The following is a 25620-nucleotide window of genomic DNA, read 5'->3' as shown; positions in this document are numbered from 1 at the left end:
TGCTCTGCATCAATGTGACCAAGAGCCTGGGAGGCGACCGAGGCTGCTCTGAGAGGCCACCTCCATGTGCTCAGCCACCTCCCGCCCTGGGCTCCTGCAGCCATGCTCACATGGCCACCAGGGCTCCATCCTGACCACTGCAGATGCTGCACAGCTTTGGGGTGCAGAAGCCAGCATGGCACCTCTATCAGAAGATGGGGAGTGCTGGGACACCCCCCAGGAAGCCTGGAATGTCATTACCCACTACATGGAATGACATTACCCACTACATGGAATGACATTACCCACTACATGGGATGTGGGACATGGAGCTCAGCCCCCTGCCCCTGCAGTGCAAAGCCCCAAAGCTGTGTGCTCAGCGCCCTGAGCTGTGTCCCTGCACGGGAACCTGGGCTGCCCAGGGTAATTGGGAGTGGTGTGGGATCACTGGGTGCCTTCACAGATGATGCTCCAGGGCTGTAGGACTTTGCTGTCCCACTCCATCCTTGAACCCCAGCCTCTCAGCCTTGCTGAACCCCACTTCAGGGCCTTGCTGGGCACCACCAAGATGCTGGAGGAAGCAGAGCTTTTGAGTGAATGTCAGCAGGGCCCCAGAGAGGTTTCCTGAGAAGGAGCCCAGCTGCAGCCAGGAGGCTCAGCTCAGACTCCCAGCTCCCACAGAAAGAGCTCATCTCCCTGCCTGCCACGGGGAGATGGCTGTGCAGGCACTAGGGCCTGACCCAGCACACATGGAGGGAGCTGTGCTGCTCCAGCTCTGGACTGGCCTTGTCCTGGCAGGGGAGGTGTCCTTGGGCACCGATCTGCAGCACCCTGGCCAGCTGACTGCCTTCTGCCTGCTCCTCACCTGGGACAAGACATGGAGGTCTGACCTGGTGTGGAAGGTGCAAGAAGCATGGAAAGGTCAGGATGCTGCCAACACCACAGTCCTGCTGCTGGGTGACACCCTGCAGGCCTCTGCATGGGTTTGTCCACTGGTAAGTGGCCCTTTGGGGACCCTCATTCCCAGTGTAACCCTAAGCCTGTGCTCCACCATCATGCTCCAGCCCCTCCCAAGGACCAACCCTAGCAGCAAAATCCACTCTGCCTTAGACCTGTCCTTTGAGCAGCCCAAAGGCCAGGCTGTGACAAGCCCTTCACACACCTGCTGGCATGGGGCAAATGGGTTCGGTGAGAGGGGGCAGTGCAGGCCACTGTGCCCCATCTGCACCCCAAACTGCATGGCTGCAGCAGGCCCTGAGAAGGGCAGTGGACACCAGGGGTTTTGGGGGGGTTCTGCGAGAGGACAAGGTCCACAAGCAGAGGTCCACCACCATCTCTGACACCAAGGCTGTGGCTGGAACTGTCCCAGCCCTTCTCCAGGCATGCATGCAGAGGCTCCATCCCTCCTCTGAGCTCCAAGCAGCAGTGCCTGCCCTGGCACCCAGCCCTGCTGGGAAGAGGGCTGGCAACTTCCTGGGTAGTCCTCCTCGCTCCTGGGCTGGTGCAAGGGATGCCCCAGCTGCCTCGTCACCCTCGTGGTCCCAGCTGCAGACACCGTGTCCCAGGCCGGGCTGCAAGCACCACCGCACCGCTGTCCTTCCTCACGGCTGCAGCCGGAGGGCTGGAGCACGGTGGGAGCGTCCTGGGCAGGTCTACCTGCGGCGGCAGGTGGGACAGGGGTCCGTGGGGTCCCTCCGATGGGCCAGCCAGGGAGAGCGGTCCCTGCTTAGCGATGCAGGAATGCAGGTCGGGCTGAATGCGGCGGGGGCGGGTCTGATCTGGTGCCCCACTAAGCCCCCATTCTTTCCCAGCCGGTGCATCTTGTATTCAGGCTGCCTGCTCCTAAGCAGAGCGTCTTTAATCCTTCCCTTGTCTCCTCCATTCCCTTTCAGGCCTTTGGCCAATGGGAAGGGGATGAGCAGCTCTCTGCAGGAAGGAAATTAAAAGCGAGGAGGAGGGTAGGGAGGAGGAGAGCTCGGGGAGGGGGACTTGGAAGGGGAGACAATCCTGGAGTGGAGATGCCAGTCATCGGGGTCTCAATAGCCCCATTCACCCTGCCCAGCCACACAGAAAATCAGGGTCACCAGGATCCATGCCCTGCCTGGAGACAACTGTTGCTTTATTCTTTTTAATTGCTGGAAAACGCAGAAAAGTTCACTTGTGTGTGGCTGGCTCCGGTGGGGGCTGCGCCGGGGGGTGGCGGAGGGGCAGGAGGGAAGGGGTAGGGCCCGGGATCGGGACACAAAAAGCAGCCGCCCGGGAGGCTGGGGGCTGCGGCACAGCCATCTGCAGGGCTGGGCGGCGGGGACCTGGCCGGCACCGGGCCGGGGCGGCTCCGACCCTCGGGCAGGCGCGGGGAGGGCTCCCAGGGCGAGGCAGAGGAAGAGCTGTGCGGGCAGGCAGGCGGCCGTGGGCAGAGGCAGAGCTGTCCCCACGGAGGTGCCAGGGCTGATGCCGCCGGCAGCTCGAGACGCACACACAGGGCACCCAGCGGCACACTGCCACCCTGAGCCAAGGATGCCAGCACAGCCCCCAGGCAGACACAGAGCCGTGCCACCTCCACCTTGACACCCTGCTCCAAATGCCACCCCAGGCAGGGGGATGACTCCATGCGAAGTGGAGCTGCTGTGCCCCTGGTGCGGCCGGCCCCAGGGAGGTCCTGGAGGGCACATGGGCAGCCCCAGGGCCCTGGGAAGCAGCTGCCTCAGCAGGTCTCTTGCTCTGCCATCCACCTCTCTTGCTGTGCCATGTGCCCAGAAGAAGCTGATGACCAGCCCTGAGACACAGCCCCCCATGGATCATCTACCACCTCCCAGCGGCCCCTCAGATCTGCACCAGCAGGCCCACAGCTGCCATCCAGCTCTGATGGGTGCCAGGGGACACTGGGAGCAGTGTCCTGTCCCTGTCCTGTCTCCATCGGGGGCAGTGTCCTGACCCTGTCCCTGCCTGTCTCCATCGGGGACATCTCTGCTCTTCCTCCTCCCCCCACCCCTCCCCCACCCCTCAAGGCCTTCCTTGAGCCTGGGGAGGTTTGTGCCTTCAGCAGCCCCCATAGTGGGGTTGAACTTCCCTCCCCAGTCCAGCCCCTGCCCCACTTCCACAGCATCACAGAATCGATGCACTGGGTTGGAAGGGACCTCCAGAGCTCACCCAGTCCAACCCCCTGCCCGCAGCAGGGCCAGCCCCAACTAGATCAGCTTGCTCAGAGCCCCATCAAGCCTGACCTTGAATGTCTCCAGGGATGGGGTCTCCACCACACCTCTGGGCAACCTGCTGCAGTGTTCCAGCACCTTCACAGGAAAAAGCTTCTTCCCAATGTCCAATCTAAATCCACCCCTCTGCAGTTTCAAACCACTGCCCCCTGTGCTGGTGCTCTCCTGAACAGGCCCTCCTCAGCTTTCCTGTAGCTCCTCTTCAGGTACTGTGAGGCCACTCTGAGGTCTCCCCAGAGCCTTCTCTTCTCCAGGCTGAACAACCCCAGCCCTCTCAGCCTGTCCTCACAGCAGAGGTTCTCTTTCCCTCTGATCATCTTTGTGGCCTCCTCTGGACCCTCTCCAGCAGCTCCAGGTCCTTCTCATGCTGGGGGCCCCAGAGCTGGACACAGAACTCCAGTGAGGTCTCAGCAGAGCAGAGCAGAGGGTCAGAATCCCCTCTCTTGACTGCTGGCCACACTGCTTTGGATGCAGCCCAGGCTGCTCTGCCCTTTCCTGAGTACTCATCATTTCTTGCTGAGGAGCATTTGGGCTGTGCTGTCCATGCTGGTGGTCCTGCTTGCACTCTGTGATCCACAGGATGCAAGGCAGCACCCTCTGAGGTTTCTGTGGCCCCTTACAAGTCCTCACCTCACTCATCCTCTGCTCCCATCCCTGCTCACCCCTTGGCTGACACTGGGCTGCAGTGCAAGGAGATGCAGGCAGTGCCTGGCATACCAGTCAGCCTCTGAGGCAAGGTAGATCCCTGCTGAGAATGGCCCAAGCCTCCAACAGCTCTCCTGACCAGGGGTCTTCACCCTCAATATGTGGCCCAGAGACTCCTCTGCCACAGCTGGGATAAGGGAATTGCAACAGCTCAGAGCAGGAGCAAAGAGCACCCAGTGGGCAGTGTGCAGGAGGAGGTGAAGGAGAGGCAGGAAATCTGCTGCAGAGCACAAACAGCTGATGCTGAGCCTGGAGAGAGGCTCTGGGACACACCACTGCCTGAACCCCAGCCCCTGAGCCTGCAGGCTCAGCTCTCTTCCTGGCAACTGTGATTTTAAAGCCATAGCTGCAGCAAAGCTCAGCCAGCCCTGATGAAATGCCACAGCCTGGACAGGTCCAGACAGGGCTGGAGCCACAGATGGGTCAAAAAGGTGTTTGGGGGAGAAATACAGCCCTGGGCATTCAGAGGACTTGGAGAAGGACACAAGGCAGAAGTGGTGGCTGCTGAGCCCTGCCATTGCCAGATGGATGGCCCAGGAGCAAGGGCAGAGCTGGAAATGCTTTCACACCACTGCTGAGAGCAGTGGAGAAGTGGCTCCAGGAGTACAAATGCCCAGCTCAGGTGGCACACAGGGAGAGCAGTAAGTCACCTGGAAATGTTGAGACTGGAGAGCCTGCAAGCTCAGAGGGCTGCTGCAGGCAGTGGAACATCTCCTGTGAGCACAGCCTGAGGCAGCTGGGGCTTGGGGCTGGGAGCAGAGCAGCCTGAGGGCTGCCCTCAGTGCTGGGGATAAAGCTGTGCAGGGCTGGAGCCAGGCTCTGCTCAGGGATGGCCAAGCACAGCACAAGGGGCACTGGGGGCAGCTGGAGCAGAGCAGCTGCCAGGGGAACAGGAGGGGAAACTTTGTCCCTGTGAGGGTGCTGGAGCCTGGAGCAGGCTGCCCAGAGAGGCTGTGGAGTCTGCTCTGGAGACATTCAGAGCCTGCCTGGCTGTGTGCCTGGCTGAGCTGCCCTGGGTGCCCTGCTCTGGCAGGGACTGGGAGTGGGTGACCTCTGGAGGTCCCTTCCTGCCACATTGTGATCCTGTGGTTCTGGTGTGAAGGAAGAGTCAATTGGAGGCTCCATGGCAAACAGCAATGTCTCAGGAACAGAAAGCTTGGCCAGGAGAGATCAGACAAGCCCACAGATGATGGCAGTGCTGCTGGGAACAGGAGACTGGAAAGCTAAAAATGGTAATCAGAGCACCCTCAAAGAGTTGGCAGAGCTGGTGGAAGAACAAACACCCCAACAACGGGGGGGCAGGGAGCCAGCTAGGCCTGAAGGGATTTCCAGAGTCTAATGAGACCCTCAGGATGATGCTGAGGCCCGTGGGAAGAGGCTCAACAAAGCTAAGTGCTGAATCCTGCCCTTGGGTCAAAACAACCCCATGGACATTCCAGGGTGGGGGCAAACTGCCCAGTGCAAAAGGGCCTGGGGGTGCTGGGTGACAGCAGCTGGAGAGGAGCCAGGGGGGGCCCAGGTGGCCAAGAAGGCCTCCAGCAGCCTGGCCTGGAGCAGCAGTGCTGTGGGCAGCAGCAGCAGGGCAGGGATCATCCTCCTGCACTGAGCACCAGTGAGGCCACACTCTGAACACTCAGTTCAGGTTTGGACTCCCCACTCCCAGAAGGACCTTGAGGGCTGGAGCAGGGCCAGAGAAGGGCAACAGAGCTGGGGAAGGGTCTGGAGCACAGGGCTGGGGAGCAGCAGCTGAGGGAGCTGGGGGTGTTGAGCCTGGAGAAGAGGAGGCTGAGGGAGACCTCATTGCTCTCTGCAGCTGCCTGAAGCCAGCTTCAGGTTGGTCTCTGCTCCCAAGGAACAAGTGATGGGACAAGAGGAAATGGCCTCAAGTTGCTTCAGGTGAGGTTTAGGTTGGACTTGAGGAAAATGTTCTTCACTGAAAGGGTTCTCAAAGCCTGCCCCAGGCTGCCCAGAGCAGTGGTGGAGTCCCCATTCCTGCAGGGGCTTCAAAGCCATGAAATGTGCTGCTGAGGGACATGGCTTAGTGGTGACCTGGCAGTGCTGAGCCTACAGTTGAGCTTCAGGAGCCTAAAGGTCTCTTCTAACCCAAACAATCCCAAGATCCTCTTTAGGCCTGATGAAGAGGCCAGCAGTGGTGGGGAGACCCCCAGGCCTGGTCCACATGCTGCAGCAGGAAGCTTAGAGGAGCCAAAGCAATGTGAAGTTAATCTGGAGGAAGCCCCAGACTGATGGGACTAGGTGGCCATCACATGCCCCAGGGCAGAGGCTGCTTGCTTCTGCCTGGGAAGAGCTCCCATGGGAAGGCAGAGAGGTGCTGGCTGCAGGGGGCACCGCTCCTGACAGCAGCAGGCTGTGGGCAAGGAAACTCTCAGCTCTGGGAGTGGGTGCTGGGAGCTGGAAAACTGAGATTCTTGTTGCTGTAGCAGCAGAGAGATGGCAAAGCCTGTACAGAAGGGTGGGACTGCAGGGCATGGGGCTGAACACAGCTGGGCAGAGGCTGGGCAGGGCTGCTGGAATGGGGCTGAACACAGCTGGGCAGAGCTGGGCAGGGCTGCTGGAATGGGGCTGAACACAGAGCTGGGCAGAGCTGGGCAGGGCTGCTGCAGCTACTGCTGGCATGGGGCTGGACACAGAGCTGGGCAGAGCTGGGCAGGGCTGCTGCAGCTACTGCTGGCATGGGGCTGAACACAGAGCTGGGCAGAGCTGGGCAGAGCTGGGCAGGGCTGCTGGCATGGGGCTGAACACAGCTGGGCAGAGGCTGGCAGAGCTGCTGCAGCTGCTGCTGGCATGGGGCTGAACACAGAGCTGGGCAGGGCTGCTGCAGCTACTGCTGGCATGGGGCTGAACACACAGCTGGGCAGAGGCTGGCAGAGCTGCTGCAGCTGCTGCTGGCATGGGGCTGAACACAGAGCTGGGCAGAGCTGGGCAGGGCTGCTGCAGCTACTGCTGGCATGGGGCTGAACACACAGCTGGGCAGAGCTGGGCAGGGCTGCTGCAGCTGCTGCTGGCATGGGGCTGAACACAGAGCTGGGCAGAGGCTGGCAGGGCTGCTGCAGCTACTGCTGGCATGGGGCTGAACACAGAGCTGGGCAGAGCTGGGCAGGGCTGCTGGCATGGGGCTGAACACAGAGCTGGGCAGAGGCTGGCAGGGCTGCTGCAGCTACTGCTGGCATGGGGCTGAACACAGAGCTGGGCAGAGCTGGGCAGGGCTGCTGCAGCTGCTGCTGGCATGGGGCTGGACACAGAGCTGGGCAGAGCTGGGCAGGGCTGCTGCAGCTGCTGCTGGCATGGGGCTGAACACAGAGCTGGGCAGAGGCTGACAGGGCTGCTGCAGCTACTGCTGGCATGGGGCTGAACACAGAGCTGGGCAGAGCTGGGCAGAGCTGCTGCAGCTGCTGCTGGCATGGGGCTGAACACAGAGCTGGGCAGAGCTGGGCAGGGCTGCTGCAGCTGCTGCTGGCATGGGGCTGAACACAGAGCTGGGCAGGGCTGCTGCAGCTACTGCTGGCATGGGGCTGAACAGAGCTGGGCAGAGCTGGGCAGGGCTGCTGACATGGGGCTGAACACAGAGCTGGGCAGGGCTGCTGCAGCTACTGCTGGCATGGGGCTGGACACAGAGCTGGGCAGAGCTGGGCAGGGCTGCTGCAGCTACTGCTGGCATGGGGCTGAACACACAGCTGGGCAGAGCTGTGCAGGGCTGCTGCTGGCATGGGGCTGGACACAGAGCTGGGCAGAGCTGGGCAGGGCTGCTGCAGCTGCTGCTGGCATGGGGCTGGACACAGAGCTGGGCAGGGCTGGGCAGGGCTGCTGCAGCTGCTGCTGGCATGGGGCTGGACACAGAGCTGGGCAGAGCTGGGCAGGGCTGCTGCAGCTGCTGCTGGCATGGGGCTGGACACAGAGCTGGGCAGGGCTGGGCAGGGCTGCTGGCATGGGGCTGGACACAGAGCTGGGCAGGGCTGCTGCAGCTACTGCTGGCATGGGGCTGAACACAGAGCTGGGCAGAGCTGGGCAGGGCTGCTGCAGCTACTGCTGGCATGGGGCTGAACACAGAGCTGGGCAGAGCTGGGCAGGGCTGCTGCAGCTACTGCTGGCATGGGGCTGGACACAGAGCTGGGCAGGGCTGCTGCAGCTGCTGCTGGCATGGGGCTGAACACAGCTGGGCAGAGCTGGGCAGGGCTGCTGGCATGGGGCTGGACACAGAGCTGGGCAGAGCTGGGCAGGGCTGCTGCAGCTGCTGCTGAACACAGAGCTGGGCAGGGCTGCTGCAGCTACTGCTGGCATGGGGCTGAACACAGAGCTGGGCAGAGCTGGGCAGGGCTGCTGCAGCTACTGCTGGCATGGGGCTGAACACAGAGCTGGGCAGAGCTGGGCAGGGCTGCTGCAGCTACTGCTGGCATGGGGCTGAACACAGCTGGGCAGAGCTGGGCAGGGCTGCTGCAGCTGCTGCTGGCATGGGGCTGAACACACAGCTGGGCAGAGCTGGGCAGGGCTGCTGCTGGCATGGGGCTGGACACAGAGCTGGGCAGAGCTGGGCAGGGCTGCTGCAGCTGCTGCTGGCATGGGGCTGAACACACAGCTGGGCAGAGCTGTGCAGGGCTGCTGCTGGCATGGGGCTGGACACAGAGCTGGGCAGAGCTGGGCAGGGCTGCTGCAGCTGCTGCTGGCATGGGGCTGGACACAGAGCTGGGCAGGGCTGGGCAGGGCTGCTGGCATGGGGCTGGACACAGAGCTGGGCAGGGCTGCTGCAGCTACTGCTGGCATGGGGCTGAACACAGAGCTGGGCAGAGCTGGGCAGGGCTGCTGCAGCTACTGCTGGCATGGGGCTGAACACAGAGCTGGGCAGAGCTGGGCAGGGCTGCTGCAGCTACTGCTGGCATGGGGCTGAACACAGAGCTGGGCAGAGCTGGGCAGGGCTGCTGCAGCTACTGCTGGCATGGGGCTGAACACAGAGCTGGGCAGAGCTGGGCAGGGCTGCTGCAGCTACTGCTGGCATGGGGCTGAACACAGAGCTGGGCAGAGCTGGGCAGGGCTGCTGCAGCTGCTGCTGGCATGGGGCTGGACACAGAGCTGGGCAGAGCTGGGCAGGGCTGCTGCTGGCATGGGGCTGAGCACAGAGCTGGGCAGAGCTGGGCAGAGCTGGGCAGGGCTGGGCAGGGCTGCTGGCATGGGGCTGAACACAGAGCTGGGCAGGGCTGGGCAGGGCTGCTGCAGCTGCTGCTGGCATGGGGCTGGACACAGAGCTGGGCAGAGCTGGGCAGGGGCCTGTCTCAGATACAGAGGATCCAGGGAACATCAGCTCTCTGGGCTGTCAGAAAGCTTCTGCTGAGGCACCATGGCAAAGGTTAGGCAAGGGTTAGTGGGAGCAAAGGGAGGCTCCTCTGTGGCCTGAAAGGTGGCTCAAGGATCAGAAGTGACATGTAGGGCTTCAGGGTGGAGAACAGGCAGCTGTGGGGCTCCTCAGGGAGCAGCCCTTAGCCCAGTTTTGTGTTTCTTGTCTTCATCCACCCACAGGAGAAGGCAGTGAAGAGGGAAAGCCTCAGGAATTCTCTCTGATGACCCTGGGCAGCTCTGGATGTCCAAAGGCTGCTCCAGAAGGACTTCACAAAACCAAGGAGCAAAGATGCAGCAGGTGGTCAGGTGCAGAGAAATGAGGATGATGATGCAAGGGAGAAGCAATCAGAGCAGAGCATTTACAGGCACAGAGCCAGGCTGGGTGAGGAGTGGCTGAGAGCAGCCTGCAGGAGAAGGCCTTGGGGTTGTCAGCTGGTGACAACCTGCCCAGGAGCCAGCAGTGGTCCCTGGCAGCCCAGCAGGATTCTGCCCCTCTGCTCTGCTCAGACCCCACCTGCAGCACTGCCTCTAGCTCCAGGGCCCAGGTCTTGCTGCCTCTCACCTCTGCAGGGCCCTGCCTGATGTGCCACCATGTGGCACCATGTTGTGGGGGGGGTCCTTGGGAATACCATGCCTCAGGCTCTGCCTTGAGTGATGACCCCACCATGCCAGCCCCACCATGCCAGCCCCACCATGCCAGTCCCACCATGCCAGCTCCAGCATGCCAGCCCCACTATGCCAGCCCCACTATGCCAACCCTACCATGCCAGCCCCACCATGCCAACCCCACCATGCCAGCCCCACTATGCCAGCCCCACCATGCCAGCCCCACTATGCCAGCCCCACTATGCCAACCCTACCATGCCAGCCCCACCATGCCAACCCTACCATGCCAGCCCCACCATGCCAGCTCCAGCATGCCAGCCCCACTATGCCAGCCCCACCATGCCAACCCTACCATGCCAGCCCCACTATTCCAGCCCCACCATGCCAGTCCCACCATGCCAGCTCCACCATGCCAGCTCCACCATGCCAGCTCCAGCATGCCAGCTCCACCATGCCAGCTCCAGCATGCCAGCCCCACTATGCCAGCCCCACTATGCCAACCCTACCATGCCAGCCCCACCATGCCAGCTCCACCATGCCAGCTCCAGCATGCCAGCCCCACCATGCCAGCCCCACCATGCCAACCCTACCATGCCAGCCCCACCATGCCAGCTCCAGCATGCCAGCCCCACTATGCCAGCCCCACCATGCCAACCCTACCATGCCAGCCCCACCATGCCAGCTCCACCATGCCAGCCCCACCATGCCAACCCCACCATGCCAGCCCCACTATGCCAGCCCCACCATGCCAGCCCCACCATGCCAACCCCACCATGCCAGCCCCACCATGCCAGCCCCAGCATGCCAGTCCCACCATGACAGCTCCACCATGCCAGCCCCACCATGCCAGCCCCACCATGCCAACCCTACCATGCCAGCCCCACCATGCCAGTCCCAGCATGCCAACCCTACCATGCCAGCCCCACCATGCCAGTCCCACCATGCCAGCTCCACCATGCCAGCCCCACCATGCCAACCCTACCATGCCAGCCCCACCATGCCAGCTCCAGCATGCCAGCCCCACTATTCCAGCCCCACTATGCCAACCCTACCATGCCAGCCCCACCATGCCAGCCCCACCATGCCAGCTCCACCATGCCAGCTCCAGCATGCCAGCCCCACTATGCCAACCCCACCATGCCAGCCCCACCATGCCAGCCCCACTATGCCAACCCTACCATGCCAGCACCACCATGCCAGCCCCACTATGCCAACCCCACCCTGCCAGCCCCACTGTGCCCCACAGCGCTGCCTGGCCCTGCAGGGGCTCTTGGGAGCTGGGGCCTCTCGGTGCCAGTGGGGCAGGAGGAGTTTGGTCTGCAGGAATGTTCTGGTGGTTTCTCCCCACGTTTGGTTCCCACCTGCCGCTGCCCCCTGCCAGAGCTATCCCAGGAACATCCCCCGTGAGCACCTGCAGCTGCCAGGCCACACTGCCCATCCTGCCAGTGCCCACTGCCCATCCTGCCAGTCCTCACTGCCCATCCTGCCTGGCCACACTGCCCATCCAGCCAGTCCCCACTGCCCATCCTGCCAGTCCCCACTGCCCATCCTGCCAGTCCCCACTGCCCATCTTGCCAGTCCCCGCTGCCCATCCTGCCAGTCCTCAATGCCCATCCTGCCAGTCCTTGCCAATCCTTGCTGCCGATGCCTGCTGCGCTCACTGCCCAGGGACCTGTCCTGGCCCTGCCGCCGAAGGAAGGGCGACTGCGAGGGGCAGAGCAGAGGGGCTGCGGAGCAGCGGGGCCAGGGAGCGGGGCCAGGGAGCGGGGCCAGGGAGCGGGGCCGGTGACGGGAGCGGGGCAGGTGATGGGAGCGGGGCAGGTGATGGGAGCGGGGCCGGTGACGGGAGCGGGGCCGGTGAGAGGAGCGGGGCCGGTGACGGGAGCGGGGCCGGTGACGGGAGCGGGGCAGGTGATGGGAGCGGGGCAGGTGACGGGAGCGGGGCCGGTGACGGGAGCGGGGCAGGTGACGGGAGCGGGGCCGGTGACGGGAGCGGGGCAGGTGATGGGAGCGGGGCAGGTGACGGGAGCGGGGCCGGTGACGGGAGCGGGGCCGGTGACGGGAGCGGGGCCAGTGCCGGGAGCGGGGCAGGTTATGGGAGCGGGGCCGGTGACGGGAGCGGGGCCGGTGACGGGAGCGGGGCCGGTGATGGGAGCGGGGCCGGTGACGGGAGCGGGGCCAGTGCCGGGAGCGGGGCAGGTGATGGGAGCGGGGCCGGTGACAGAAGCGGGGCCGGTGATGGGAGCGGGGCCGGTGATGGGAGCGGGGCCGGTGACAGAAGCGGGGCCGGTGACGGGAGCGGGGCCGGTGACAGAAGCGGGGCCGGTGATGGGAGCGGGGCCGGTGAGAGGAGCGGGGCAGGTGATGGGAGCGGGGGCGGGGGCCGGGAGCGGGACCGGTGACGGGAGCGGGGCCGGTGACGGGAGCGGGGCAGGTGATGGGAGCGGGGCAGGTGATGGGAGCGGGGGCGGGGGCCGGGAGCGGGACCGGTGACGGGAGCGGGGCAGGTGACAGGAGCGGGGCCGGTGACGGGAGCGGGGCCGGTGAGAGGAGCGGGGCCGGTGACGGGAGCGGGACCGGTGACGGGAGCGGGGCCGGTGACGGGAGCGGGGCCGGTGACCGTGCCGTGCCGTGCCATTCCTTGCCGCCGGCTGCCATCTAGCGCTGGCGGGGCCGGGAGCGGCAGGGTCCCCGGGCCGGTCCCGGCTTCCCCGAGCGGGGGCTGGAACCCAGGGCTGCTGCTGGGCTGCCCCCGAGAGCGAGGAGCGCAGGGCAGGCTGCCGCGGGGGGTTCACTGTGGGGGTCTGTGCCGCACACCCAGACCCCCTCGGTGCCGCCGGGGACACCCCCGACGTGGCCCCCGCCCGGCCGTGCCAGCCCCGCGTCCCTCGGCCCCACGCCAAGGGCCGGCCGGTGCCCGCCGTGCAGGGGGTGAAAGTCCGGCCCCTGGCACTGCCCTGCCCGAGCCGGGCCGCAGAGGGACCGCTGCCCTTTGCCCTGTTTGCCACCCCCTGAGCTGTTTGATTTGGGTCACTCCTCCTGTGAAGGCAAACAGTGGGGGTGGGGTGCCCACGCCCGCGGGGACCCTCGGCTGTGGGGTGGTGACACCCAGCCAGCTCCTGGGCACTGGCCACCTGTTTGGGACCCCTGGGGAAGGGGTCCGGAAGGGGAGCAGGCAGCAAGGGCTCTGCTCCCTATGGACACTGCTGACGATTAGGCAGCCTGGGGTGAGCACCAGGGACTCCTTGGTCCTTTCCTCTCCTCTCTGTGGGGTCAGGCTGCTCTGGCAGGGCTGGCAGCACCTCTTTGCAGGGTGCCAGGGCAGGGCTGTGAATCCCAAAGCAGAACAAAGCAGACAGGCAGTGCCTGGACCCCTGTCTGGGCCAAGCAGCGGTGCAGGAGCAGGAGAGGCAGAGAGCTCAGCCTGGCACAGCAGGAGGATGCTCACCACCCCTCCTGCACCCCACACAGCTCCCTGCAAAGGCCTGCTGCCATCAGGAGCAGCGATGAGCCCAGAAGCCCCACAGCCAGGGCTGTGTAAGGCCCCCGGCTGCCCCAGCCCCCCCGGCCAGGCTGGCTGCCTGCCGGCCGCAGTCTGAAGGTCATGAGGCTGCGCAGTGCGGCCAGCGCAGAGTCCAGCACCTCTGGGGCTCAGCAGCACTCAGAAGCCACCAGCCATGGTGTCCTGGGCTCTCCTCTCCCTCCTCCTTTCCGCCGTGGCCAGCGGGACCCCCATCGGGGACCAGGATGAGGCGATCCAAGCGCAGGAGAACTTCGAGGCCGAGCGGGTAACGGCGGCTGGCAGCCCCTGCAGGCTGGGGGCAGCGGGGGGGCAGAAGGCAGGGAGACATTACCTATACCCAGGTCAGGCTGTGTGGGACAGGCATTGGCAGTGTGGCCACCCCAGGGTGCCAGTCTGCCAGCACCAGCTTCTGGGACGGCCTCACCCCAGCAAACAGCCAGGCAGGAGCCCAAGAAGCCAGGGCAGAGGGATCCTGTGAGATGTCTGTGGATCTGCCTGCCCTAAGAGCGGAGGGCAGGGCCTGCAGGCAGCCCCCATGTGCAGAATCCATGTGGGGTGCAGCCTGCTGGGCAGAGCTCTCACAGCCAGCCCTGGTCCCTGCCCCATGGGTGCGCTGGTGCCTCGGCCCCGGGAGGCACACAGCAGGATGCCAGTCTGACACCTGCTGGCCAGGGGACCCAGCAAAGTCCTGCTCAGTGCTGATCCACTTCCCAAACCCTTGGCACCCTGCACCATCCCCCCCAGCTGCTTTCTGGGCCATGGATATTCCAGCTCTACAGAGCACCAGAGGTGCCAGCTCGGTGCAGGGGCTCCTGCTGGAGGTGTCCTTCGCTTCTCCCCACAGATGTATGGGAAGTGGTTTGACATCGCCATCGGCACCACCTGCACCTGGATGAAGAACTACAAGGAGAAGTTCAGCATGGGCACACTGGTGCTGGGCCCTGGCCCCACTGATGACCAGATCAGCACCACCAGCACCAGGCTGCGGTATGGGGCACTGCCAGGAGTGCTCAGCCCTCCTCCAGAGCCACCTTGCCCAGGGGTCTGGGGCAGGACGCTGGAGCAGCTCTGCTGTGAGCACAGGCTGAGGGAGCTGGGGCTGTGCAGCCTGCAGAGGAGAAGGCTCCAGGGGGACCTCAGAGCTGCTGCCAGGAGCTGAAGGGATCCTGCAGGAAGGCTGCAGAGAGACTTCTGCTGAGGGGGTCTGGAGCCAGGCCCAGGGGGAATGGTTTGGAGCTGAGGCAGAGCAGGGTTAGAGTGGAGCTGAGGAAGAAGTTCTTCAGTGTGAGGCTGGGGAGACTCTGGCACAGGCTGCCCAGGGAGGCTGTGGCTGCCTCCTGCCTGGAAGTGTTCCAGGCCAGGCTGGATCAGGCCTTGGGCAACCCGCTCTAGTGGGAGGTGTCCCTGCCCATAGCAGGGGGTTGGAGCAGATGATCCCTGAGGTCCATTCCATGATTCTGTGTGTGGGTTGCTTGCTCTGGCTGGCATTAGAGCCCTGAGGAGGGGCTGGACTGGGCTCCAACACTCAGTGTCTTGGGTAGGGGGACTTCATGGGTCCTGTGCCATGGCCTCAGCACCCCAGGTATGGGTTTTGTGCAGTAACCAAGAGCAGTGATCACTCAGTGATCACTCAGTGATCATTCTTTCTCCCTCCAGGCAAGGTGACTGCAAGCAGACCTCAGGAGAGTACCAGAAAACCAGCACCCCTGGCAAATACACCTACTACAACCCCAGTGAGTTGGGCTGACCTGCTCAGCCCTGGAGCTGTGGCTTGGCTGGGTGGGGGGAGCCAGCACTGGGTGCAGCTGGTGGCTGGGGAAGGGGGTCAGGAGGGCTTAGAAGCCACTCCACAGCTGGCAGCCTTTCCAGCCAAAGTCCGGATGAAGCTGGCAGAAAGAGGCTGGTTTCAGCACTGCTTGGACAGGCAAGGTGCTACCAGGTGTTCCAGCAGATCCCTGCTGTCCCCAGGGTCCCAAGGTGGGGCAGCCTCCCACCAGCCCTGTTTCAGGAGCGCTGGTGGCATCTCAGCTCTCCACAACATTCAGTTTCCAATCCCCTTGATCAAGAAGAGGCTGCTGAGCCTAAAGGGAGGCAGGGTTCTGCTTCCTAGGGGTCAGCTCTTCTCATGGATTAGCTGCCTGGTTGCTGCTCCCCCATGTGTCCCCAAGGGGCAGGAGTGATGTGCTCTGTGTGTGTCCCCCAGAGTGGGATGTGTCCATCCAGTGCTACGTGCTCCGCACCAACTATGAGGAGTATGCTGTCATCCTGATGAAGAAGAAGAGCAGCTTTGGCCCAAGCACCAGCCTGAAGCTCTATGGTATGTCTGGCTGTGGCCCTTGTGGGCAGGCAGGCTCTGGGATGGGCCAGTGCAGCTCAGAAACACCACCCGGGGGTCACACAGGTCCCTTGGCCTTGAGGGACCTGGCTGTGGCTTTGGAAGTGGTGCCTCGGAGCAGCTAATCCTTGGTACTGCAGAGGCTGAGTCTTAGGGCTCCCCTTGGAGCCACAGCACACAATGAATGTCCAAAGCTGCCTGCAGCTTGGGAGGAAGGGGACAATGCCCTGCAGTGGCAGGACATGCTGTGCTCCAAGGCTGCAAACCATGGAAACTGCTTTGTCCAAGCCCCAGGTCAAGAACAAGGCAGGAGAGGCTGAGGAGCACCAGCAGGCTGCTGTTGGGCCTGCCTGCAGCTGCCTGAGCTCTCTGGGTTGCTGGGGGGGCTGCATGCAGACCCCTTCCCATGCCAGCCCCACTCACAGCCTATTCCCTTGCCAAGGGAGGAGTCCAGAGCTGAGGGAGGACCTCATTGAGGCTTTCCAGCAGCTGGCTCTGGAGATGGGCATCCCTGCAGACTCCATCTTCATCCTGACCAACAGAGGTAACCCACCAGGAAGCAGGATCCTGCTCCACTGCATGTGCCCCTGGCATGCAGGGCGCTGGGGCTGCTCCTTCTTGCTGTGTGAGGCTGGGGAGATGGGGAGCTGGGGGCAGGAGAGAGGAAGGAAGGGCGAGGGCTCCGGTGGGACAGGGTGGGCAGGAGGTAAGGCCAAGTGTCAGCCAGGCTGCCACGGCCTGGGCTGCCAGGTCAATGCACCCCCAGACTGCTCCCCATGGCTGGGTGCTCCCAGGACCTGAGCTGCCCCTTGCTCAGCCTGGGGTGCTGAGGGTGCTAGGGTTGAGTGTGGGGATTTTAGGTGATGCTGCTGTGAGTGGGAGGCAGCAAAAGGGGGAGAACGCTGGGGTGGCCCTGGGAGGCATTGCCTTCCCCAGGGTCCTGTATGTGCATGGGGCAGGACCTGGGTGAGATGAGTTTGTCAGGACGTGCTGCTGACCTTCCCTCCTGTCATCTGGGCCAGGTGAATGCATTCCTCAGGAGACTGCAGCTGCCCCCCCGGTGAGTGTCCCAGCAAGAACCTCCTGAGACTGATCGGGGCTGGGGACATCCCCTCCAAACCAAACACACTGCAGACCTGCTGTCCAGTGGCCAAACTTTAGGGGCTGGACACATTGCTTGGGCAGCAGCTCCACTGACCACCCTGGGGAGTGCCCTTTCATCCCTGCTGACAAGCTCTGCCTGCAGGGTGGGGGTCCTGGGAGTCGGGTGGGGGTCCTGGGAGTCAGGTGGGGGTCCTGGGAGCCAGGTGGGGGTCCTGGGAGCCGGGTGGGGGTCCTGGGAGCCGGGTGGGGGTCCTGGGAGCCAGGTGGCCACCAGAGGTCATTGGCAGTCAGAAGGCAGTGGCTCTTCTCTGCTCAGATTCTTTTTCATGGGTGAATGCTGCTGCACACAGAGCCTGGGGTCTTGCTCCTTGCCAGCCTGTGGGTGTCGCAGCCAGGCTGCAGCCCTCCTTCCTCAGTATGGGGAGGCAGCTCAGCGCTCCATGGTCCTTTGACTGCTATCACTCAGCACCTCCCATCCTCATGGGGCTGAGCTTAGATTTTCCAGAGGGGATGGGGCTTCCCCATCGGAGAAACAACCCAGCTGGGAGCAGGTAACAGTGTCAGGGAGGGCAGAGGCATTCCCAGCAGAGGGCACGCCTGGAGCACTGGGGGTGTCAGTGGCTCCGTCCAGGGTGAGCACCGGGCCGGGAGGACTGTGGTGTGCGGAGGCATCGCAGCCTCGATGGCTGGAGACGGCTGGAGAGCTGGAGCCCGCCCGGGCTGCAGGACCCAACAGAGCAGGCAGTGACACAGCCACGGGGGGCAGGGGTGAGGTGGGGGGCAGCAGGTCCAAGGGGCAGGGCCTGACGGCAGCTCTGTGCTTCCTTCCCCGTGCAGAGGGTACGGAGAGGCATCCTGCCCCCCGAGGAGGGCTCTGCGGCCGGCCCCCTGCCCCCATACACCAGCAATAAGGAAGGTAGGGCCCCGCGGAGGGGCTGCCCCTGCCCTGTGGTCACAGCCCCCCACAGACCCTCATAGCTCCCCACAGCCTCCCATAGCCCCCTGCAGCCACTCACAGCCCCCCGCAGACCCTCATAGCTCCCCGCAGCCTCTCACAGCCCCCCGCAGCCTCATAGCTCCCCGCAGCCTCTCACAGCCCCCCGCAGACCCTCATAGCTCTCCGCAACCTCACACAGCCCCCCGCAGCCTCATAGCTCCCCGCAGCCTCTCACAGCCCCCCGCAGCCACTCACAGCCCCCCGCAGCCTCTCACAGCCCCCTGCAGACCCTCACAGCCCCCCGCAGCCTCTCACAGCCCCCTGCAGACCCTCATAGCTCTCCGCAACCTCACACAGCCCCCCGCAGCCTCATAGCTCCCCGCAGCCTCTCACAGCCCCCCGCAGCCACTCACAGCCCCCCGCAGCCTCTCACAGCCCCCCGCAGCCACTCACAGCCCCCCGCAGCCACTCACAGCCCCCCGCAGCCACTCACAGCCCCCCGCAGACCCTCATAGCTCCCCGCAGCCTCTCCCAGCCCCCGCAGCCTCTCCCAGCCCCCGCAGCCCCCTCAGGCCCTGGCTTCCCGCAGACTCCTGCCGGCTGGAGCGGGACGCGGGGCCGTGCAGCGGGATGCTCTCCCGCTTCTTCTACAACTCCTCGTCCATGGCGTGCGAGACCTTCCTGTACGGCGGCTGCCTGGGCAACGGCAACAACTTCGCCTCGCAGAAGCAGTGCCTGCAGGCGTGCCGCACCGAGGGTGAGCGGCCCCGCCGGGGGACCGGAGCGCGGCTCTGACCCCCGGCACCCGCGCGGGAGGGGTGCGGGGGCCCTGAGCCCCCTGCCTTCAGCCGGCCCCTGTCCCCGCAGCTGCCTGCAGGCTGCCCATCGCCCCGGGGCCCTGCCAGAAGCCGGTGACTCGCTGGGCTTTCGACGCGGCCCAGGGCAAGTGCATCACCTTCAGCTACGGAGGCTGCAAGGGCAACGGGAACCAGTTCTACTCGGAGAAGGAGTGCAAGGAGTACTGCGGGGCCCCGCCGCTGGCAGGTACCTGCCCGCGCCCTGCCCGCACCGCACCGTGCCGGGGAGCCGGGGCTGCCCACACCATCTCCTGCCCGGCGCTGGGCTGGCTACGCTGCGTCTGCCCCAGCTGGGCACAGGGCTGTCCTGAGTCTGGGATGTGTCCATCCTGGACCTGGGATAAGCCTGCCAGTCCCCCCGCAAAGGGGTTCCCACATTGAACCTCCCTGGGGGACAGAATGGGCAGCGCTGAGCCCTTGGGCGGGTGGACGAGCAGGCTCCCAGCAGCGTGGCAGAGGGGCGAGCTCGGGGGTCTTCCAACACAGCCAGCCCTGGGTGAGCCTGCTCCCAGCAGGGCAGGAGCTGGGGGCTTACCATGCCCCTACAGATGGGAGATGGGGCCAGAGCAACGTCTTAGGGCAGAGCCCATCTTTGATGGTCCCTCTCACCAACACCAAGTGCAGCACTGCCGCCGCGGCGGGTGGTGGGACGTGAAGTGACCTCCCAGAACAGCACCGGGGCGCACAGAGCTCCGTCCCTGGCAGAGTGGGAAGCAGCAGCCAGCAGTGTCTGTCCGTGGGGCAGGCAGGGGGGCTGTGAGCCTGTCTGTCTCTCCACTTGCAGAGGACGAGGAGTTTCTGCACCTGTCAAACTGATGCGGGCAGAGGACGAGCTGCCAGCACGCAGCACCGGGGCCCTTGCAGAAGGGTGCTGGCAGCACAGGAGATCCCTCCAGCAGTAAACCTCTCTAATGGGACCAGTGAGCCCAGCCTCCATTCTTGAGCAAATGGGGTGTGGGGTCCAGAAGGGGCAGGGGATGTGATGGGGTCCAGAAGGGGTCCAGAAGGGGCAGGGGTTGCTGTGGGGTCCAGAAGGGGCAGGGGATGCTGCAGGGTCCAGAAGGGGCAGGGGATGTTTGGGGTCCAGGAGGAGCAGGGGATGCAGTGGGGTCCAGGAGGGGCAGGGGATGTGATGGGGTCCAGAAGGGGCAGGGGTTGCTGTGGGGTCCAGAAGGGGCAGGGGATACGGTGGGGTCCAGAAGGGGCAGGGGATGCGGTGGGGTCCAGAAGGGGCAGGGGATGCGGTGGGGTCCAGAAGGGGCAGGGGTTGCTGTGGGGTCCAGAAGGGGCAGGGGATGCTGCGGGGTCCAGAAGGGGCAGGGGATGCTGTGGGGCCCAGAAGGGGCAGGGGATGCTGCTGGGTCCAGAAGGGGCAGGGGATGCTGCAGGGTCCAGAAGGGGCAGGGGATGCGGTAGGGTCCAGAAGGGGCAGGGGATGCGGTGGGGTCCAGAAGGGGCAGGGGATGCGGTGGGGTCCAGAAGGGGCAGGGGATGCTGCGGGGTCCAGAAGGGGCAGGGGATGTGATGGGGTCCAGAAGGGGCAGGGGTTGCTGTGGGGTCCAGAAGGGGCAGGGGATGCTGCGGGGTCCAGAAGGGGCAGGGGATGCTGTGGGGCCCAGAAGGGGCAGGGGATGCTGCTGGGTCCAGAAGGGGCAGGGGATGCTGCAGGGTCCAGAAGGGGCAGGGGATGTGATGGGGTCCAGAAGGGGCAGGGGATGTGATGGGGTCCAGAAGGGGCAGGGGATGCGGTAGGGTCCAGAAGGGGCAGGGGATGCTGTGGGGTCCAGAAGGGGCAGGGGATGTGATGGGGTCCAGAAGGGGCAGGGGATGCGGTAGGGTCCAGAAGGGGCAGGGGATGCTGTAGGGTCCAGAAGGGGCAGGGGATGTGATGGGGTCCAGAAGGGGCAGGGGTTGCTGTGGGGTCCAGAAGGGGCAGGGGATGTGATGGGGTCCAGAAGGGGCAGGGGATGCGGTAGGGTCCAGAAGGGGCAGGGGTTGCTGTGGGGTCCAGAAGGGGCAGGGGATGCTGTGGGGTCCAGAAGGGGCAGGGGATGCTGCGGGGTCCAGAAGGGGCAGGGGATGCTGTGGGGTCCAGAAGGGGCAGGGGATGCTGTGGGGCCCAGAAGGGGCAGGGGTTGCGGTGGGGTCCAGAAGGGGCAGGGGATGCGGTGGGGTCCAGAAGGGGCAGGGGATGCTGTGGGGTCCAGAAGGGGCAGGGGATGCGGTGGGGTCCAGAAGGGGCAGGGGATGCGGTGGGGTCCAGAAGGGGCAGGGGATGCGGTGGGGTCCAGAAGGGGCAGGGGATGTGATGGGGTCCAGAAGGGGCAGGGGATGCTGCGGGGTCCAGAAGGGGCAGGGGATGTTTGGGGTCCAGAAGGGGCAGGGGATGCTGTGGGGCCCAGAAGGGGCAGGGTTTGCTGCGGGGTCCTCGCTGGACTCGTGGCGCAGTGTTTCCCCCGGGTGCTCCCTACCGAGTCTCTGCTCCTTCCTCAGTCCGCTGCCCTGTGCCCACAGCACGCTGGGCTGACCCATGGGGGCACCGAGGGGCTCAGGGCTGGGTGAGGTTCACCTCCCCACTTCCCAGGGGGGGCGATGGACGGCTGGGAGGGGCTCTGAGGCCAGGGCACAGGTGCCTGCCCCTCCCTATGGACCAACAACCGCTGCTGCACCATGGCCACAGGGGGAGCGGGGACTGGGATTGGGGTCACGGTGAAGAACCGTCGGAGTGGGGGGACACATGGAATTGTGGGGTGTCAGAGGGGACCCTGAGGGCTCGCAGGAGAGAATGGTGGGGTTATGGGAGTCACGGGGGGAAGTCGAAGCTCTAACAGGAGGGAGGGATTACAGGGGGCACAGGTGAGTGTAAGGGGCTCCAGGGGGCGACTGGAAGTGTTCCGGGGGCGGTCCTGGGATTCTGGGGTAGCCCGGGGAGGGGGTTACAGGTTTATGGGGGTCCCGGCTCGAGGGCTATGGAATTCCACGGCGGATCCCGGCGGAGTCCCGGGGGGTGCCAGGAGGGGTCCGGGAGGGTGCCAGGAGGGTCCGGGGGGGGGGGGGGGTGTGCCAGGAGGGGTCCGGGAGGGTGCTAGGAGGGGTCCGGGGGGGGTGCCGGGGGGGGCCGGAGGGGGGGGTGCCAGCAGGGGGCCGGGGGGGGGTGCCAGCAGGGGGCCGGGAGGGTGCTAGGAGGGGGCCGGGGGAGGGGTGCCAGGAGGGGGCCGGGGGGGGGGGGGGTGCCAGGAGGGGGCCGGGGGGCTCTTGGACGGGCCCGGATCAAGTCGGCCGTGCGGGGGGCGGCGGGCCGCGGGGTTTCCCCGGGGTCATCCCCGGACAGCCGCCGGCCCCGCGCCGCCGCGCTCCGCGCCGCGCTGGCCCCTGCTGGCCCCTGCCGGCCGCCGTACCGGCGCCGCGCGCGCGCCCTGCTCCGCGGCGAGGCGGAAGAGGCAAAATGGCGGCGGCGGCGCGAGCCCCGTGCCGCCTCCGCTCCCCGCGCCCGGCCCCGAGCGGCGGCGCCCGGCGGGGCTGAGCCCCCCGCAGCGGCCCGGCCCCCCCCCCGCCCCCGCGCCCGCCCGGCCCCGGGCCATGCCCGGTTAGCCGCCGCCTCCCCGGCGCACGGCGGGGCCCGGCCGAGCCTCCTCCCCGCCGCGCCAGGTCAGACCGAATCGAGCGCTCGCACCTCCGTCCCGGGCGGCCTCTGATGGCCGGCCTCGCCCTGCCCCGGCCCTGACTCGCCCGCGTCCCCCCGAGCCGGCGGCCGCCCTATGCTCCCCGCGGGGCCGCCCCGCCGCTGAGCCCCGCAGCCGCGGCCCGTCGCCCCCGGTGGCGGCGGGCGAGGGACCAGCAAGATGTTCTCCGCCCTGAAGAAGCTGGTGGGCTCGGACCAGACCCCGGTCCGGGACAAGAACATCCCCGCGGGGCTGCAGTCCATGAACCAGGCTCTGCAGCGGAGGTTTGCCAAGGGAGTGCAGTACAACAGTGAGTCCCAGCCCGGCCGCGGGGGACCGCAGCCTGCCCGCGGGGGACCGCAGCCTGCCCGCGGGGCGCGGGGGCCGTGCGGCGCTTCGCCCCAGGCCGCTTGGCCGGGAAGCCTTCGAGCCCGCGCAGGCGGGAGGGGAGGAGGGGATGGAAACTTTGATCCGTCTGTGCGGCGCTTGCGAGCCGGTGCCGGTGGCGGCGGCCGCGGCTCGGAGCCGCTGCCTGCCTTCCGCGCAGGAGGGAGCTCCTTGTGCAGCAATCGTTGTCCGTGGAAGCGTCCCGAGAGTGCCTCCGGTGCGGGTGCCGTGGCCTTCCCGTGGTCGCGGTGGCTGTAATTAAGCTCTGTGATGAGGGTCTGTTGGGAAGCGCTGCCCTGCCAGGTGCTAACCAAAGGCGAGTGCTGGGCGCTCCTGCCGGCCCTTGCTGCCTCGTTTCGTTCTCCCTCTGCTTGCTGCAGCTGAAACATTGACTCTTTTCTCAGGGAGTGTTTCCGGAATTCTTTTGCTTTCAGTGTCGTGGCTCGGGGCTGCGGCGCTCTGCCCGGCCGGGGCTGCAATGCTCTGCCCTGTTGGGGCTCGGGGCTGCGGCGCTCTGCCCGGCCGGGGCTCGGGGCTGCAATGCTCTGCCCTGTTTGGGCTCGGGGCTGCGGCGCTCTGCCCTGTTTGGGCTCGGGGCTGCAATGCTCTGCCCTGTTTGGGCTCGGGGCTGCAATGCTCTGCCCTGTTTGGGCTCGGGGCTGCAATGCTTTGCCCTGTTTGGGCTCGGGGCTGCAATGCTTTGCCCTGTTGGGGCTCGGGGCTGCGGCACTCTGCCCTGTTTGGGCTCGGGGCTGCAGCGCTCTGCCCTGTTTGGGCTCGGGGCTGCAGCCCTCTGCCCTGTTTGGGCTCGGGGCTGCAGCCCTCTGCCCTGTTTGGGCTCGGGGCTGCAGCGCTCTGCCCTGCTGGGGCTGCAATGCTCTGCCCTGTTTGGGCTCGGGGCTGCAGCCCTCTGCCCTGTTTGGGCTCGGGGCTGCAGCACTCTGCCCTGCTGGGGCTGCAATGCTCTGCCCTGTTTGGGCTCGGGGCTGCAATGCTCACTCTGCCCTGCCGGGGCTGCAATGCTTTGCCCTGTTTGGGCTCGGGGCTGCAGCCCTCTGCCCTGCCGGGGCTGCAATGCTCTACCCTGTTTGGGCTCGGGGCTGCAATGCTCTGCCCTGTTTGGGCTCGGGGCTGCAATGCTTTGCCCTGTTTGGGCTCGGGGCTGCAGCCCTCTGCCCTGTTTGGGCTCGGGGCTGCAATGATTTGCCCTGTTTGGGCTCGGGGCTGCAATGCTCTGCCCTGTTTGGGCTCGGGGCTGCAATGCTCTGCCCTGTTTGGGCTCGGGGCTGCAATGCTCACTCTGCCCTGCCGGGGCTGCGGCGCTCTGCCCTGTTTGGGCTCGGGGCTGCAGCCCTCTGCCCTGCCGGGGCTGCAATGCTCTACCCTGTTTGGGCTCGGGGCTGCAATGCTCTGCCCTGTTTGGGCTCGGGGCTGCAATGCTCTGCCCTGTTTGGGCTCGGGGCTGCAATGCTTTGCCCTGTTTGGGCTCGGGGCTGCAATGCTTTGCCCTGTTTGGGCTCGGGGCTGCAATGATTTGCCCTGTTTGGGCTCGGGGCTGCAATGCTCTGCCCTGTTTGGGCTCGGGGCTGCAATGCTCTGCCCTGTTTGGGCTCGGGGCTGCAATGCTCTGCCCTGTTTGGGCTCGGGGCTGCAATGCTCTGCCCTGCTGGGGCTGCAATGCTCTGCCCTGTTTGGGCTCGGGGCTGCAATGCTCTGCCCTGCTGGGGCTGCAATGCTTTGCCCTGTTTGGGCTCGGGGCTGCAATGCTCTGCCCTGTTTGGGCTCGGGGCTGCGGCGCTCTGCCCTGCTGGGGCTCAGGGTTCTACTTCCCCCCGAGCTCAGTAAAGGTTGTTTCTATCCCAGAGCTTCACCAGGGCAGTGCAGGTGTGTGGAGCAGGCCCCAAAGTCCCTCCTGTGGGATGGGGACTGCAGTTCTGTCATCCTTGCTGAAAACAGAGGTGGTCCCAGCCAGCAGCAGCTCCTCTGCATGGATCCCAGCAGGCTGCAGAAGGCTGGGAGCCTGGCAGGTGGGAAGGAGGCTGGTTGGTGAAGATGGCACTGGGTGAGCTGTGTGGAGGCTCAGGTGTTGGAGCAGCACAGCTCACCCTGGACCTTAACCTGGAGCCCTGAGCGCTTCGGGGCTGTCGTGGCTCAGTGTAGTGCCCCCAGCAGTGGCTGTGCTCTGGGGCTGGTGTGATTTGAAGCTCTGCTGTACCAGGCAGAGCATGTGGTGCCTTTGTCCCTGGCACATCTGTTAGGTGTGCCAGTCCTGCTCAATGCAGAGAGCTGCCTCAGCAAGCAGGCTTGGCTGTGAGCAGGAGCCTGGTGGCACTGTCAAGACCAGGGGAGAGGAGGAAGCTGTTGTGCCTTGCAGGGCAAGGTCCCCCTCAACAGGGGCCTGGAGAGCTGCTGGCTACAGAGCAGTGATCTGTGCAGCCCACAGGGTAGAACGTGGCCATGTGCTCCAGCAGGGCACGCTGAGATCAGGTAGCCAGCACCAGCCTGTGAATTATGCAAGAGCCAGGAGCTGGCTTGCAGGTGGTGGCAGCAGGGATCAGCTGCACCCTGCTGGACAGCAGCCAGCAGGGCCAGCTCCTTCGGTGCGGTGCCTGCCTGCATCCTCGGGCAGCCTGCAGGGCCTGATGCCATCAGTGCAGCCAGGCCAGGCTCAGCTGAGCTGCCAGCTGTAGCTCGGCTGCTTTTTGTCTGGCTGCTGAAAGCCTCAGGAGGGCTCTTTGGTTTGTGCTCTGCCTTATCAGTGTCTGTGCTCTAGTTACTGCTTTCCTATCTGGAATGAAGCTGCAGCTCCCTGCCCTTGCCTTAAGGGAAGCTTTCCAATCTCCATAGTAACTCTCCCCAGCACTGCTGTTATGTAATATTTATAGGAGATGCAGCAGGCTTGCAGGAGGGCTTTGAAGTACCCTCTGTAGCCCTGGCACTGGCAGGCAGGGTAGCTCCAGCGTG

At 65.4% G+C, this 25620-nt stretch overlaps 3 protein-coding genes across 3 annotated transcripts in view; all 3 read left to right on the top strand.

Moving 5' to 3' along the window:
• Window positions 1-692: 692 nt before the first annotated feature.
• LOC137454201 (uncharacterized) lies at window positions 693-12513 on the top strand. Its single transcript, XM_068164168.1, is given in 3 exon segments — window positions 693-974; window positions 11474-12235; window positions 12238-12513. Coding segments are annotated over 3 exon segments (1320 nt in total).
• A 968-nt stretch (window positions 12514-13481) lies between these two features.
• AMBP (alpha-1-microglobulin/bikunin precursor) lies at window positions 13482-19524 on the top strand. Its single transcript, XM_068164116.1, has 10 exons — window positions 13482-13639; window positions 14219-14361; window positions 15031-15107; window positions 15578-15691; window positions 16152-16253; window positions 16732-16769; window positions 17651-17729; window positions 18340-18507; window positions 18618-18794; window positions 19392-19524. The coding sequence occupies exons 1-10, from the start codon at window positions 13529-13531 to the stop codon at window positions 19421-19423; spliced, it is 1041 nt and encodes a 346-aa protein (XP_068020217.1). The 5' UTR covers window positions 13482-13528; the 3' UTR covers window positions 19424-19524.
• Window positions 19525-22044: 2520 nt separating this feature from the next.
• RABL6 (RAB, member RAS oncogene family like 6) overlaps window positions 22045-25620 on the top strand; it is an 87980-nt gene continuing 84404 nt past the window's right edge. The window contains 1 exon segment of the mRNA XM_068164115.1: window positions 22045-22579. Coding sequence (XP_068020216.1) covers window positions 22450-22579 — 130 coding nt within the window. The 5' untranslated portion in view covers window positions 22045-22449.

Source organism: Melanerpes formicivorus, unplaced genomic scaffold, assembly GCF_026170545.1.
Source record: "Melanerpes formicivorus ecotype bairdi unplaced genomic scaffold, bMelFor1.0.p_v2 SCAF_77, whole genome shotgun sequence".
Classification (NCBI taxonomy): domain Eukaryota; kingdom Metazoa; phylum Chordata; class Aves; order Piciformes; family Picidae; genus Melanerpes; species Melanerpes formicivorus.
The sequence above is the reverse complement of the archived record's forward strand: the minus strand, read 5'-3'. Positions and strand labels throughout refer to the sequence as shown.

What these genes read in the sequence shown, in the direction of transcription:
- AMBP (XM_068164116.1), top strand. Translation starts at nt 13,529, where the DNA reads ATGGTGTCCTGGGCTCTCCTCTCCCTCCTCCTTTCCGCCGTGGCCAGC. An exon ending in ATACACCTACTACAACCCCA is followed by an intron (nt 15,108 to 15,577) that starts GTGAGTTGGGCT and finishes TGTGTCCCCCAG; the next exon opens with AGTGGGATGTGTCCATCCAG. An exon ending in AGACTGCAGCTGCCCCCCCG is followed by an intron (nt 16,770 to 17,650) that starts GTGAGTGTCCCA and finishes TTCCCCGTGCAG; the next exon opens with AGGGTACGGAGAGGCATCCT.